Below are 15,260 nucleotides of genomic sequence, written 5' to 3'. Positions count from 1 at the left end.
AAAAAAAAAAAAAAAGAAAAGAAGGATTTTCAGGTTTTGTTTCAGAATTCTTGTTTCTTTCATATTTGTCTTTCTCTCTACTTCACAGAGTACTTTTTTATGATTGGACTATTTTATTTGGCTATTATTTCTTAACCATTTCTTCATGTTGGGATAATTATGCGCTGATTGCTTTTGACTGCTCCCCATGGGATCTGTACTATCTGTACTTAAATTCTTGTCCTAAACTCTTGTGTGGAATTGCTGATGACTCCTGAGTTTCATTTAGACCTTTTTGCATTGCAGGAGTGACTTATAGTGGTGTCTGTAAGTAAATGGAGTCAAATGCTGGACCCCCATGTGATAAAATAGAGGGAAGGAAAAAAATGCATAAAAAGAATATTTGTGTCTGCAGGGCAGACTTCTCCAGTGCTTGTAGCCACATGTGAACTTCAACTTTAAATTAATTCAGTAACCAACTCCACAGTGGTCAGCATTAGATTTTATTTTTGTCTTTTAACCTGTGATGGAGACAGTGATGGTTCCCAAGGTAAGTTGGCCAAGGGGAGGAATTAGGCTCCTGTGTGGAGAGGACAGGAGCTGCAGGAGCTACATTCAGGAGCACACAAGTGTTGGCCTAAAACTCTTGAAATTTCTGTCCCCTTTTGACTAAAAACACTTTCTGTTCAGCAAGAAGCTTTGCTTTCCCAGCCCTTGAAGTCTGCTGTTTTTCTGCTCAGTTTTCTTGTGGCTCTAGGCATTTGTTTATTTTTCCCTAAGGAAATGAGGATAAATGTGTTTTGGATTAAATAACTGATGTCAAATAAAGAAATAAGTGCATTTACTGGCTGATCAGTATGAAACAGCACGGTTGTAGGGTCACATTAGTAAGAGCCATTCAAACACATGACATAAGCCTTTTTAACTAATAATTCTTAAGAGAATGAATTTTTTAAAAATTATTTCTCTCTCTTGAGGCTCAGGATTTGTATTTTTACCACTTGCTCCACAACCAGGGTTAGGAAAGTACTTAAGCACTATCTAAGGTTTGTTCCTGCCAAGGCTGCAGCCCCCAGGGTAAAATGCCTCTCAGGCAGCAGCCTCCCTCCTCTACCCAGGGCAGACATAAGCCAGGGAAGGGGTGGGCACCAGAGCCCTCTAAAATAATTATTTCCTTCAAAACTGGACAAGTTCCAGCTAAGCTGAGTAGGGAGAAAAGAAACCAAGAGAGCTATCCCATACCATTTTGGAGCTCTTGACTAGTTTTGTGTTATTTCCTCAGAAAGAAAACGAGTAAGCTAGCTAAATGGATTTTGTTTCACCCTTTATATAAACCTCAGATTACTCATGTCAGGACAGTGATGATAATTCTCTTGGTCATTGTTAAATTGTACAACTGTTTTAAATTTAATGTATAGCTACAATAAATTTCTTCCCTTTTCTCTATCTTTGCTTTTTTGATTTTTTTCACTCATTTTGGTTTTGCATCTTGTGCATGTATCACTGCCATATGTCTAGGCTTTATTTAAAGCTAAAAAATATTCCTGGATCACTTCCCAGATATTCTTTGGCATCTCTAACAACCCCAAAATATTAAGATGATAGTAAAGATTTTATGTTATGCATATGTGCTGCTGACAGACATTTTACTGTAGGTGACCTAAGCTGGTGGATGTATTGAAATGGTATCACTTAGGTGCTTTTTTATGGACATTGACTTAGACTTTGGCCTTAGTTTGGTCCACAGTGCAGTGCCAAATTTGCCATTTCTGGAGTTTCTCATTAGAAAGTGCAGTTGAATCCATCAGATGGTTCTACCCAGCCCCTGGCAGGGTAGCAGCAGGAGGATGTTGAGTGTGATGCTGCCTTACCTGCATCTGTTCTGCTGCTGGGACTGTGTCAAAATGATGCTTAAACTAAATGCCTGCAGCAAGAGTAGGGCCCTGAACTTTGGTTGCTCCACACAGGCAGTGTGTGGGGGTTGTGTGCAGTCAGCTGTGAGACTGGGAAACACAAGCTTCATGTTAGACAGCACTGCTTGAAAACGTGAGTTGAGGATGCATTTTCATATTTATTTAATGTTAAATGCAATACATGAAATCAAAATCTGCTGAAAGGAAAGGGGATTTGGCTGGCTTATACCATTCAGTGTTTGTGACATGCCACTATCTGGAGAGAAAACAAAAAAAAATTATAAAAAAATTTTAAAAATCTACCATGAGTATAAAAGAAACAGCCCGGGACTATTGTGAAGCTTTGTCACTGTTTTACTGCCCCCCTGACAGTCAGTTCCCAACAGCATCAACAAAAAGTTGCTTTTTTCATTGCATGATGTGAGCTCTGTTGAGTGGGAAGGATCCTGAATCAGAGCTCCCACCCAGTGTTTCCTGCCTAATGCTCCAGTAGCACTGCCAGCTTGAGATAAGTCTTCTTACCTTTTAGGCTTCATTTTACTTGTTGGATATTTCCTTCCAGCCTCTCAGCCTTGGGAAAACATTCAGCACATAGTTTTTTTGGTTGGTTTTTTGGTGGTTTTTTTTCTTTTTTTTTTTTTTTTAGGTTAATTAACCTTCCTGCTGCATGCCTTAATATTATCTTATTTTCTGTGTGTGCAGGTTTTGTGTATGAGTAGGGTTTCAGATGAATACAATATCTAGTGTATGTAGACTACCTGATATATATGGGCTGATATTTTTTTCTCCAGTGTCAGCATATTGCATTAGCCCAGAAATAACTTTGTTTTTTTAAAATATTTTCCCTCTAATACTCTGACTGTAGAGGACCTGAAGTTTGTGGTACTTGCATCGTTTCTTACAAGTGACAAATTTATATGTGTGTTTATATGTTTATATGTATATACACACACACACACACACAAGTATATATATATATTATGCCACTTGCTATTTAATGAAGTCAGTCACTGCTGCAGTCTGTGTTGGGACGATCTCTTCATATCAAAGTGCTTTTAGTTAGTGCTTTAAGGTTATATCACCTAAAGTGGCAGAATTCCCCGTGAGTTTGTCCAAGGATAAAGATTTTTGATCCAAGGATCAACTCAAGCTGTAGAAGTCAGTGTAAAATCAGACCAGAATACAGCTGCTTGTCAAGACCTTGTGTCTCCCTGTTGCTTGCCTTATCTCCTGCCTCTGCTCCTTACCTTGTACCATCTTCTGCAGTAGCCACACAAGTAGAATTATTGTGCTGAGATACATCTCTGCTCTCAGTCTTGCCTCTTTCAGTCTCCATAAGTGTTTTGAAATATTTCAAAGTCCATTATTGCCATTTCTGGTTGCCCCTAGTAGTTGGTATGAAGGGGGTTCTTTAGGTTGTAAGTTCATCTGAACAGAGATGAACGGTGCATTTTTTTTTCTGCTGTGGGATTATTATCAGCACAGACCACAAATTGCTCCTTAGAAATAATTTTGAAACCTGTTTCTGTCACTCCTGCCTGGTGGCTTTGCATGTAAGTGTGGGTGCAGAGGACAAGCCAGTTATGACTGGGCAGCCTGTAAGCTCCTTCCAGGCATATTCCAGGAGCCAAACCCAACTTCCCTTGCTTACATGAACAGCCAAAGGTCCATAACCCACTTCCAGATAATGGAGCATTTGACTAAGAATGATTCTGTTGATACTTATGTTTGAAAAAGTTATTGTGCTGGAAACAATATAATTTGCTTTTATTCCAACCAAAATATTCCTTAGCCAACTATTAAATATTTTCCTGGCTTCACTCTGCCTTTTTTTTTTTTTCTTGAAAATTAGTATTCCTGCTAATGGAGCCAGGGAGAGGTATGCCTCGACGGAACAATCAGCAAATCTCCATTGTCTAAAGACTTATAAATTCACATTTGTAAATGTTTCCCAAAAGGAAACAAACAGGGGCTTGAGTGTATGCATTTCCTTGCGGGTGGGAAGTTTCATTTGCCTCTTTGGCATAGCAGTTCATTTTTTGTTAAGCCAACTATTGTTGACATCAGGTTGAACTATGCAGCTCTGGTATGCTTACAAAACACTACCATTCTTTTAAATTGCAAGCTGGTGGTAAGTTTAAGGGCCCACTCACTTACAGCACAGATGGCATTTTGTGGTTTTCTTTTTGTTGTTGTTGTTGTTTTGGCCTGGTGATAGAAATTAATTGTGCAAAGGAAAAATGATGCTGATAAGCTCTGGGTGATAATACACAGTTCTCATATAGTATAACCAGTTTATTGAAACAGAGCATGCTTTCTGTCCCTTTGGACTGCATCGCTTCCACATGACTGGAGATTGCTGGAAAAAGTTCATTTTAAGTCCTTCCTGACTGTTGGATTTATTTTTTTTTTAAGTTGTGTTTCTAACAGTTTTCTTTCAGATTCATTTCAGTTTTAAGCATATCAAGACTTTACATAAATATAAGATCATAGAATGGCTAGGGTTGAAAGGGACCTTAAAGATCATCTAGTCCCAGTTCTCCTGGCCTTGAACACTTCCATGGAAAGGAAAGCCACAACTTCTCTGAGCAAACTGTTCCAGTGTCTCACCACCCTCATAGGAAAGAATTTCCTCCTAATATCTAATCTAAATTTCCCCTTTTCAAGTTTTAAAACATTGCCCCTTTTCCTCTCACTACACACCCATGCAAAAAGCCCCACCCCAGATTTCTTGTAACCCCCACTCAGGTATTGGAAAGCTGCTATAAGGTCACCTTGGAGTCTCCTCCAGGCTGAACAACCACAACCCCAAATTCCTCAGCCTGTCTTTATAGGGGATGTGCTCCAGCCCTCTGATCATTTTAGTGGCTCTCCTCTGGACATGTTCCAGGAGCTCCATGTCCTTCTTATGTTGGGGACTCCAGAACTGGACACAGAACTCCAGGTGGGGTCTCAGAAAAGCAGAGGGGGAGAATCACCTCCATGAACTGCTGTCTGTGCTGCTTTTGATGCAGCCCAGGACAGGGTTTGTGTTCTGGGCTGCAAGTGCAGACTGAAGGCTCATGTTCAACTTCTGTTACACCATCAGCCCCAAGTCCTTCTCCTCAGGGCTGCCCTCAACCCTTCCTCCTCCCAACCTGTGTTTATGCACAGGATTGCCTCAACCCAGGTGCAGAACCTTGTTCTTGGCCTTGTTGAACTTCATGCAGTTTGTATGAGCCCGCTTTTCTAGCCTGGCAGTGTCCCTCTGGATGCCATCCCTTCCCTCTGGCATCTTGACTTCACCACGCAGTTTGGTGTCTCCAGCAAGCCTGCTGTAGGTGCACTTGGTTTCACTGTCCATGTTGCTGCCAGTGATATTAAATAGCAGTGGTCTGAGTCCTGACCCTTGAGATCACCACGTGTCTCCATTGGGGTGTTTGGATGAGCTGAATTCCCTTCCTTCTTTCTCCCTTCCCAAGACCAAGGCATGTGCTGGCTTGTGGCTATTGCAGCGCTTGTGCCATAACAGGATTGTAACTTGAGGAATGAATCCTTGTCTCCTGAGCAACTTCAGTCTCTGAAGAGGAGGGATTGAGCAGAATTCCTCATGAACTGCAAAAAAGATCTTCACAGCTACATAATGCTTAATGCTGTGTAGATTGTTTGGATAGGATCTTCCCATCTTCCTCAGTAAACATCTTCCCATCTTCCTCTAGTATTCTAGAGTGGCATTCTCTAGAAGGAGAGAGGGGGGTGATGGATGGCCATGTGGTGTTATGTTTTTCTTGGATAAACTGAGGAGAATTAAATTTGAAAAGGGAGATGGTTCTATTGTATGGACTTTGCTTTCTCATCAGCCCAAAAGGGTGAAGGAGCTTTGTTGAAACATCATGTCCTCCTCAGAGTCTTTCCGCAGAGAGGAGGCATAATGCACTTTTACACCAAAATGTGGTTTGGGTTGTGAAGGCAGAGGTTGGTGATGGAAAATGCTGGCAGCTTTATCTCTGCATCTGCTCCTCAGCTTCAGGCTGAGGTCCTGAGGCTGGGTACAGTGCTGTGTCCCCTGTGACACACACCTTCCCCAAGCTACAAAGTTCCCCATTATTAGAAAACTGCCTGTTTTGCTCTTCTTCTCAATTTTTGATCTTTTTCTGTTTCTTTCTTCTTTAGATATGAATCCCCAAATGTTGCCTTACGCTGTGGAATTATGCTGAGAGAGTGTATCCGGCATGAACCCTTGGCCAAAATCATACTTTTCTCAGAACAATTCAGAGACTTTTTTAAATATGTGGAAATGTCAACATTTGATATAGCTTCTGATGCCTTTGCTACATTTAAGGTAAATCATTTGATAACTTTATCATAGGTTTGTGTTCAAAATGGCACCTCATCAGTAGTCATCACTGAATGTTGTGGTGCCTCTTAACTGGGTGGTTTTTTAATAGTTCAATAAAGGATATAATTAATCCCTGGTCTTTTTTGTAACAGGATTCACAATAGCAATCAAGTCGGCAAAGAGTCTTTAACTCAATTGAGATTCACATTTCACTGATGTTCTTCATCTTGATAAGCCAAAGTCTTTTGTGCAACCATTTAAAACTCAAATTATCATGTATTATGTACATTCTTATAAAATGCATAACCTTTTTCTCTCCCTCCTTTCCCTCCAGAGACAAAACCACTACCCATTATGACCACAAGCAGTAAATAGAAGGAATCTTTTAAAATTTCCTTTCAAAATCCTATAATTTTTCTTCACCATTCTGAGTTTGGCAATCAACTTTAGGTTAAAACCACAACCTCTGATTTTTTACAGCTTATTTGAACATTTACTTTTGTGGCCCCATGGTTCACTGTAAGGCCCATACTGCAAACAGCAAAGTAGTTGGAAGCACTGCATAGACTCTGTACAGAGCCTGTATTGTATTAGAAATTAAATTGTGTGGAGCTTGCCAAATTTCTTGGAGGTTTTATGTCACCATCATCTTTCCTGCAAGGTTCTAGTATAGTCTTTGGGCAAAATTTGGTGCCTATGAACTGAATGTGTAGGCAAAAATTACTTTATTTCTGAAAGTTTTCAGAATTATATCTTAAATTATTTATTTAAGAAATCTGGAGAAAATTCTTTTCAGGCAAAGACTGTTGTAAATATAGACCCAACTCCCTTTTTCTTCTATCACTGAGTTTCTTGCTGCCATAGAAATAAGTTGTTCATTCTTTTACCCCAAAACTAATTAGAAACATGGTTAGATAGACCTTAGGAATAACCATAAGGAATCTTTCATGTAGAGTTCAGCTCAGTAGTTCAGCACCTACTGAAACCTGGCCTCTGCCAACCTACTGAATGGGGTAAAGATTTACATAATGGAGATAACATTGCATTCTTCAGTAATGAGTTGAGCAGGATTATAAATTCAAACCACTCATTAATCAATAGCAGCATCTCAGTTATTTTAAGTTCTGCTGTCTGGTGCTCATGAGGTAAATGGTATGAAAGTAGAAGTAGCACAGACAAGTAAAAATACATGCGTAGAGCTGTATGAAATGCAACTGGGATGTTGGAATCCTCTGGCTCTGGCATTTTACCTTGTGCTTAAAAGTGTGTTCGTCTGTGGTCAGACAAAAGTGCTCCTGGACTCTGCTCTCAACATGGCAGAAGAGCTCTGAGCCTTCAGCCCAAGTCAGGCATCTGTGGGCTCTTTGTGATGGAGCAGTCTTTACCCCAGACAGGAGGCTCCAGGGGGACAAGGTTTAATTAAGATTCAGCAAAGACCACAGGCTGCTGCAACTCTCCCGAGAGAAGGATTGATGTTGTTCATGGATCTACAGCTGTGGAACTTAATTCTGTTCCTGTGATCTGGGTGTATTTTTAGTGGGACTTAAAAATAGGCAGCTACATCCTCAAGTGTACTGCAAAGAGGAGTATGAGGGCAGTTCATCAGACATAGGGCAAAAATCACCTGTTAAAATGCTTGGGGAAATCTATAAACTGCATTTTAAAAAAATTGCCTCTTACTTTAAACTTGCTGATCCGAGACATGGTCAGTTCTGTAAATAAACCAGCTGTTATCTCTTCTCCTGTTAGTCTGTTACTCTGAAGAGGTGGAACAGCAAGAAGTGATGTGGAAGCAGTTGAATCATGAAATATGGAGCTACTTCATTTCTAATGCCATAAAAATTAGTGCTGTGATTACTCGCTGGCTGGATTACTGATCTTGTGTTTTTGGTTCTGTTTCCCCTGTGTTGGGTTTGTAGTGTTGCCACTGGGGTGTCTTGTAAAGAGCAGAAAGCCTTGAATAGTCTGTGCACCAGAGGAGGGCTTAATTAAATGTGCCTTACAGTCTGAGGGTATTTATAGTAGGGAAGTAGTGGAGTTTTTTTATGATCTGGAGATGTACATCTTAATTAAGTTCATCCAGGTGCACTGCAGAGAGGAAACAGAGCTGCTAAAAATGCAGAGGAAAGCAGCTTGTATGTAGAGATCCTGTCAGCTGTGGAAGGTACCAGCAGCAGTTGGAAAGGATGCTGACTGAACACTGCTGCTCCATGTTCTCTTGTGTTCTTCTATGAAAAACTTGGTTTGGATTATATTCCATTTGTGCCCCCTATTGAAAAATGTTGAACTTGCCTCCTAAGTGCCCTGCAGGAAAGCTTGTGACTCATGTTTGTCACACTCAGCCTTTTAAGCTGCTGTCACTGCAGTCCTGCCAAGTAATGTATTAAAACCATGTACTGGATTTTATAGCACTCTGCTTTCCTCTTACAATTGATGTTAAAAATAAATTAAACAATTGGTATGTAAAGGATTTCTTTTGTTTGTAATGCTGAAGAGGATGTGTCTGTGCATCTGCTTCAGCTGCTCATCAGCTTCAGTCACTGACTGTGGGTAAGGAAACCAAAGAAAAGATGGTGAAAAAGATAGCAACTGATTCTCTGAAAAGATACCAACCTGAATGAACTTCATCAGACATTTATTGTGATTGCTGCTATGTTTTGAAGGGGGCAGTAAGATAAAAAGTCAAATTGAAATATCTCAGACTGGCCACTTCATTTCATAGCTATTGATCCAGTAAAGAGGAATTTTAATTAGTTGGCATTCTACCATTGAAGGCATCCCAGCCAGGTCCGCTGCTGCTTGTGTCAGTAAGCCCACCCTGGGCAGAAAAGAGCTACAGAAGGAATTCATCCCACCTACCTTAGACCCTTTTCTGGGGAAAAAGTGGCTGTGGAGGAAGCCTGGATGGCTCACTTAGGTTGGGGCCCAACATTTAAGCTCTAGCTAAAAATGCGCAGTGGCCTGCCTTGTATTCATTGGAGATAAGCAATAGCAGTTGATTAAACTTTAGATGATCTTCCAGCATGAAGATCACTTTTGGCTTTGGGGCTGATACCTTCATAAAGGGTTCATTTACCTTCTTCCTTTCCCCCACCCCAGTTTAATGGAAGGACTCTGTGCAGTGACAGTAAGAAAAGGTGTGTGTTTGTGGGAAGGAATATTGTGTTAGAATGGTTTTACATTGATTCTGTTAGCATTCTTTGATTTCTCCATAAAATCCTAGTAAATGCACAATGCAGCTTTGATTTTAAATGCTGTCTGTAGAAAACATGTTGGAAATGTGCTCTAAAAGATGACCTGGTGAAAACCACTAAAATAGATTTGAGAAGAAAGGGACAACCAAGTCAGCATGCTCTCTGTCTCAGGTAGCCTCTCTCTCTTCTTTCCCAGGACCTGTTAACACGACACAAATTGTTGGTAGCAGAATTTCTGGAACAAAACTACGATGCCGTAAGTATAAATGATAAAATAATTTCTTAAAAAGCTGCTCTTGCTTAGCTGGAAAAAAAAGTGCACTTTCAATAGTGGAAGATTTCATGCTGCACCTAAAATAGTCACAGGGGACTGCAAAAAACATTGCTTTTACTAAAGCAGAATCCTCATGTGGCATTTGGAATACAAGTAACCCTTCTGCACACACACTGGGACAGGCACCTAGGTTTCAGGACAATTCACAGTTTAAAAGCAAGTTTTATTCCTCTCTGCATGCATCATATCTACTCATGTGAATGGAACTGTAAACTTTGTGTGTAAAAGGATCATGGGGAAAAAAAACATCCCCATTTTTAAAGAGTTCTGTGATATTGCAGCACTGATGGGGCCATACCAGTGTCCTTTTAAATACTTGGGGGCAGAGAAAAGTTACTGGAAATTACATGTACCTAACTGGGGCACTGAGTTATGAGTATTCCTCTTGGTATCCTAAGGCAATTAGTCCCTTGGTTTGCTGTCATTTTTCACTTTGATTTTTTGTCTTGGTTTTGAACTAAATGTGGGTCAGAAAAATTCCATTGGAATCCACTTAAATGGGACTGATACAGATCGTGGGTACTGTTCTCATGTTACCTGAGGTATTCTTTATTTCATTGCCAAAGTGAAAAGGCTGAAGACTATTTCTTTCATTCTACAGTTACCAAGAAGGTTAAACAAAGATCAGGCTTGTTATTGCTGAGTCTCAAATGCAGCTTAACTGAAGCAAAATTAGTGCCTCTGCTAATCTTTTCTCTTAATACTAAAGCACTGCACCGAGCTGTCCCCATTCTGTGTTTATTTAATATTTTAAATTTTAAGTCTAAATTGTGAAATCATTTTTCAGATGATTCTTGGACAGCAGTGTTGGGCTTTTTTTTTTGCTTGTTTGGTAGTTTGCATGTATTGTAGCCTTCTCTCAGTCTTCTTGACCACAAGATTCCCTTGGCCCCATCCTGCAAAAGCCAGCGTGCCCTTGACTCCTAGTGACCCTCCTTGGGCAAACAGCTTGAGTGAGCTATATGGGATGCACCATCGTCTGTTTGGGGTGTTACATTAAACCCCAAAGAAAGCCATGACCATGGTAGTGGTCACTTCATGCCAGACCCATGTGTCCTGTCAACAGATTCACCCTCCTCTTGCAAGAGAAGGCTGTACAGGCATCAGTTTACTTCTGTCCTAGTTGGCTCACACCAGCTGCTGTTGCATGCAGTCCATATGTGGTATCCCTCTCTGCAGTGTTTGGAAGAGGAGTTTTCCTGGGCATTAATTCACTGTATGATAGGCAGCCAAGAGAAAAGGCCACAAGAGCTTGGCCTGGCACAGCAGTGAAGTGTTAGAGGGCTTGAACTGCTGCAGCCCCTGCTGCTCCTCTGGGATGGGGAGGACCAGGAGAAAGAATGCTGCATGTAAATCAGATGCATTTGTGTTTTCTTTTTACTCTAGATCTTTGAGGATTATGAAAAACTCCTTCATTCTGAGAATTATGTAACAAAGAGGCAATCTTTGAAGGTAAAGTCAAGTCTTTAAGCCCTTCCATTCTAAGTTTAAACTCCATGTTATGCAGAATATAAAGATGCATGAATTGCAACAGAGCAGCCACATACTTTCTAACAAAAAAAGAAGTATGTGCTTGGGATGCTCTTCTTACAATGCAGAAGAGCTCACTGTGTCTTTTCTTTCCTGGATCTCTGATGGAGCACTGGGCCAATTCTGTGGAACAAGCACTATCATTTTTCCTCTGACCTCAAATCTGTACTTTGGTTCAGAACGTGGGTCGAAAGGAACTTCAGAGTAACGTGATAGTCTCTGCTTGTCTGGTGCTGCTTGCTGCTACAGCACCAAATCTGATATAACCTGCAGGTGGGTCTGGGTAGGGATGTTCATGTAACATCCAAATGAAGTCCAAATGTCTTTGTGGGACAGCTGCACTACACTTGCTTCTGACCTAGCTGGTCCACACCAGCTCCTATTAAACCCAGCCTGTATGTGGGATCCCTCTCTGTAGTGTGTAGAAGATGAGCATTACTGAATGTTAAGTAATTCACTGGATAATAACAAGTCAAGTTACTTTTTTTTTTTTAAAGGTAATGACATTGAAACATACGAGGCAAGAATTAAAATGCATTGTTGCTTTCCTTGCATTCAAACATAATGTGGTGAGCTGAAAAAAAATCAGAATTTTTTGTACTTGTATCTATAGCTGCTGGGAGAATTGATTCTGGACCGACACAACTTTGCCATCATGACAAAATACATCAGCAAACCAGAAAATCTGAAGCTGATGATGAACTTGCTGCGAGATAAAAGCCCCAACATTCAGTTTGAAGCATTCCATGTCTTCAAGGTCAGTTACTATGAGCTGTAGGCATTGGCAGACTCTCTTCTCATAAAAGTATTTTTGAAGGTGGGCAAGAGAAAGCCCTGAAAAATAAGGTTAAAAGTTGATGTTTACCATCACTTCCAGTTTTAGAGAATGTCTTAATGGGTAATGTTTCTGTCACTCAGCCTCTGAAATCTGTTTGCTTTCCTTCAAATGAGATGTAAAGCTGCATCACTTCTGTTTGTGCTGAATGTAGTCACTCAAATATATATAAGGTGGATGCTACACATAACAAAATACACAGCTTCTAGGTTGTATCTTGGGTATCTTCCCCCATCTCTTTGGTCATTTTACTGTGTGATTCTGGGTAAGAATTAAAAAAAAAGCCTTAAAACTCTTTATTAAGACTCAAAGTAGATAGTGCTGCCACTTGAAAATTTATTTTAAAGGTATTGAGAAGATTTGGTCAATCTGAGCTTTAAGTAAGTTTAATCCTTCCATCATTTTGCAGTCTTAAACAATTAGCAGACCCAACCAATGTCCCTTTTCTCATGATGATTAATGTTAACAACTGAAAACAATACTGTTTTCCTATAAAAAACGTTCTCTGGGATGAAAGATGTGTTGGATTGTTATTATGCAAAACTGCCATTAATTTGAAATGAACACATCAATTTCTAACTGTGTTAATAGGGTTGTGAATGATTATCAGAAGACTGTTGGGCCTGTACAGATACCCTTCTTTAAGATGGTTAAGAAAGATACTAGATAACACCAAAAGACATGCTATGGCAAAAATTCAGGGTGACTTTGATGAGTTTTTTACTTCTGCCATTTCTGATGGAAAAAAAGCTTTCAGATCTTTAATGAGAATACTTAGAGAATATGTGGCTTCTCCAAAAAAGCTTTTAGATTAAAAAAAAAAAAAAAAGCTTCAAGGAAGATTTAAAAAAAATATATCCCACCCTGAATAAGCAGCTTGATAAACTGTTTCTTTGCTGACTTCCACTACAGTTGTCTGAACTGCTATGAGTAACTTCTACTCCTCCTCCTCATTAGGAGGTTTGTGGCTCCAAGTGGTCAGGCTCCAAACACCTGCAGCCTTTGAGATGCCTGTGGAGGGAAGGGATCGGGCTCCCTTAGCCACTCTGTGAATAAATGCCAGATTTTTATGTATGAAACACAAGAGATGCTGTTCCTGTGTTAATGATAGGCATGGCCCAGACCTTGGGAACAGCCGATTTTGCTTGTTTTAAGAGGTATTTGAAAGGATTTGGAATAACTGGAAAGGATGGCAATGTGCAACCCTGTCATGTTGCTCCCATTCTGCCTTCCCATTCCTGCCTTCCTTTCCATTTCCAGTGTGTTGCACCCCCTTCCCAGTTAGAGAGGAGATATTGCAGGCTCAGCCTTACTGGAACCTGATCAGCTGAAGTTTGCTTGTTACAACCACCAGGATCATACTAGAATAATTCCAGGGTTGCAGCAAAGCCTCCCTGAGGATCTGGGTTAGCTGGATGTAGGAGCATTCAGCTTGTTCCCAGTGGGGATGGTAGGTATAGGGTGTGTTACAGAAAATTTAATTGTGAATTGGCTTTGCAGAGCAGGTCAGAGATGAGCCTTTTCTTCTGGTTTCACTTCTTAAATTGAATTCTAACATCTAGAGAACCACTAAAGGAAATTCTTAAATATTTAAGAGAAAGGGTGAAGACATTACTGCCTTTTTGTGCCCTGTTCTGCAGTCTCTCTACCTCCTGTTCCTGGGTTAGTGTCCCTCAGCCCATATACCTTGTCAGCTGTAATAATTCCATGCTGATATAACTGGGAGAGGAATCTTGTCCTAAGCTTTTAATCTCATAAATTTTAAACTGTGCCTGCATTTTTAAATTGTGCTTGTAAAATACCTGTGCAGTTGTGGTTGAAATTACAGTAGACTTAGCCACAGTGATTTGAAATCAAAGGTTTGCTGAGGAGTGGATACTTGCTGCTCTGTCTGAGCTGCCAACAGGTCTGGGTTTAAATTTCCTGACTTAGATGTTTCACCAGTTAGACACAGCTGAAATGAAAAGGTGCTTGTTTTGTAAGCATCTAGATTCCAACACTCCTGTGCCTCTGCTGACCTCCAAAAAAAAAAAAAGGCATATGACTCCTACCTCTCTGAGGCAATTTCTAATTATTGAAAAGTCAAAACTGTAAGACAGAGAGGAAAATAATGAGCACCTCTACTGCAAAAAATAATTTGCAGGAATACTTTGTGGCTAAAAATGCCAATACCCCTTCAAGTTCTGAGAACATTGCAGTCACCCAGGATACTTTGGGTGGGAAGTTGAAGACAAACAGGGCACTGACTTGCAGGGCCTCCTTCCATACTCCAGTGAGGACATACTTGATCTTCCTCCTGTCTCCAACTCCTTCTCTTCCTTTTGCCTGAGCAAAATGGAGCTTCTGCCTTGTGGCAGCATCCTAAAGGCCTGTGGCTGCTTTGTTAAGCTGGATGTCCCAGGCAAGGTGTGCATGTGGGTTAGCCAGTAATCTTCAGGAAAAGCTAACACACCTCACCCTGTGTGCCTCTTCTACCATAAATAACCCAGTGGGGTTGCCTGCAGTTGTAGGCTTTGAAAATCACTGGTTCTCTGCATTGATTCTGATTGATTCTGCCCCTGTACTCAGCACTGGTGAGGCCACACCTCGAGTCCTGTGTCCAGTTCTGGGCCCTTCAGTTTAGGAAGGATATCGAGGTCCTGGAGCAGGTTCAAAGGAGGGCAACCAGGCTGGTGAAGGGACTCGAGCACAGATCCTATGAGGAGAGGCTGAGGGAGCTGGGGGTGTTCAGCCTGGAGAAGAGGAGGCTCAGGGGAGACCTCATCACTCTCTACAACTCCCTGAAAGGAGGGGGTAGCCAGGTGGGGATTGGTCTCTTTTCCCAGGCAACTCTCAGCAAGACAAGAGGGCATGGTCTTAAGTTGTGCCAGGGGAGGTTTAGGTCAGACATTAGAAAGAATTTCTTTACAGAGAGGGTGATCAAGCATTGGAATGGGCTGCCCAGGGAAGTAGTGGATTCTCCATCCCTGGAGATATTTAAAAAGAGACTGGATGTGGCACTCAGTGCCATGGTCTGGTAACTGCAGCGGTAGTGGATCAAGGGTTGGACTTGATGATCTCTGAGGTCCCTTCCAACCCAGCCAATTCTATGATTCTATGAGCATGCAGTCTCCCTCTTGAGCATGCAGACTGTGAGGACCAAATATTTGGATTTGGG

At 41.0% G+C, this 15,260-nt stretch overlaps 1 protein-coding gene across 6 annotated transcripts in view; it reads left to right on the top strand.

The window, feature by feature from the left end:
- CAB39L (calcium binding protein 39 like) overlaps positions 1 to 15,260 on the top strand; it is a 63,605-nt gene that overhangs the window by 41,729 nt on the left and 6,616 nt on the right. For all 6 annotated transcript variants that reach the window (XM_030468003.1, XM_030468013.1, XM_030468022.1 and 3 more), the window contains 4 exons: positions 6,045 to 6,213; positions 9,601 to 9,660; positions 11,125 to 11,190; positions 11,882 to 12,025. In XM_030468003.1, the coding sequence (XP_030323863.1) occupies positions 6,045 to 6,213; positions 9,601 to 9,660; positions 11,125 to 11,190; positions 11,882 to 12,025 (439 nt within the window). The remainder of the gene's footprint in view (positions 1 to 6,044; positions 6,214 to 9,600; positions 9,661 to 11,124; positions 11,191 to 11,881; positions 12,026 to 15,260) is intronic.

This window comes from Calypte anna, chromosome 1 (assembly GCF_003957555.1).
Source record: "Calypte anna isolate BGI_N300 chromosome 1, bCalAnn1_v1.p, whole genome shotgun sequence".
NCBI classification, from domain to species: Eukaryota; Metazoa; Chordata; class Aves; order Apodiformes; family Trochilidae; genus Calypte; species Calypte anna.
This window is presented reverse-complemented; position numbering and strand designations above follow the sequence as displayed.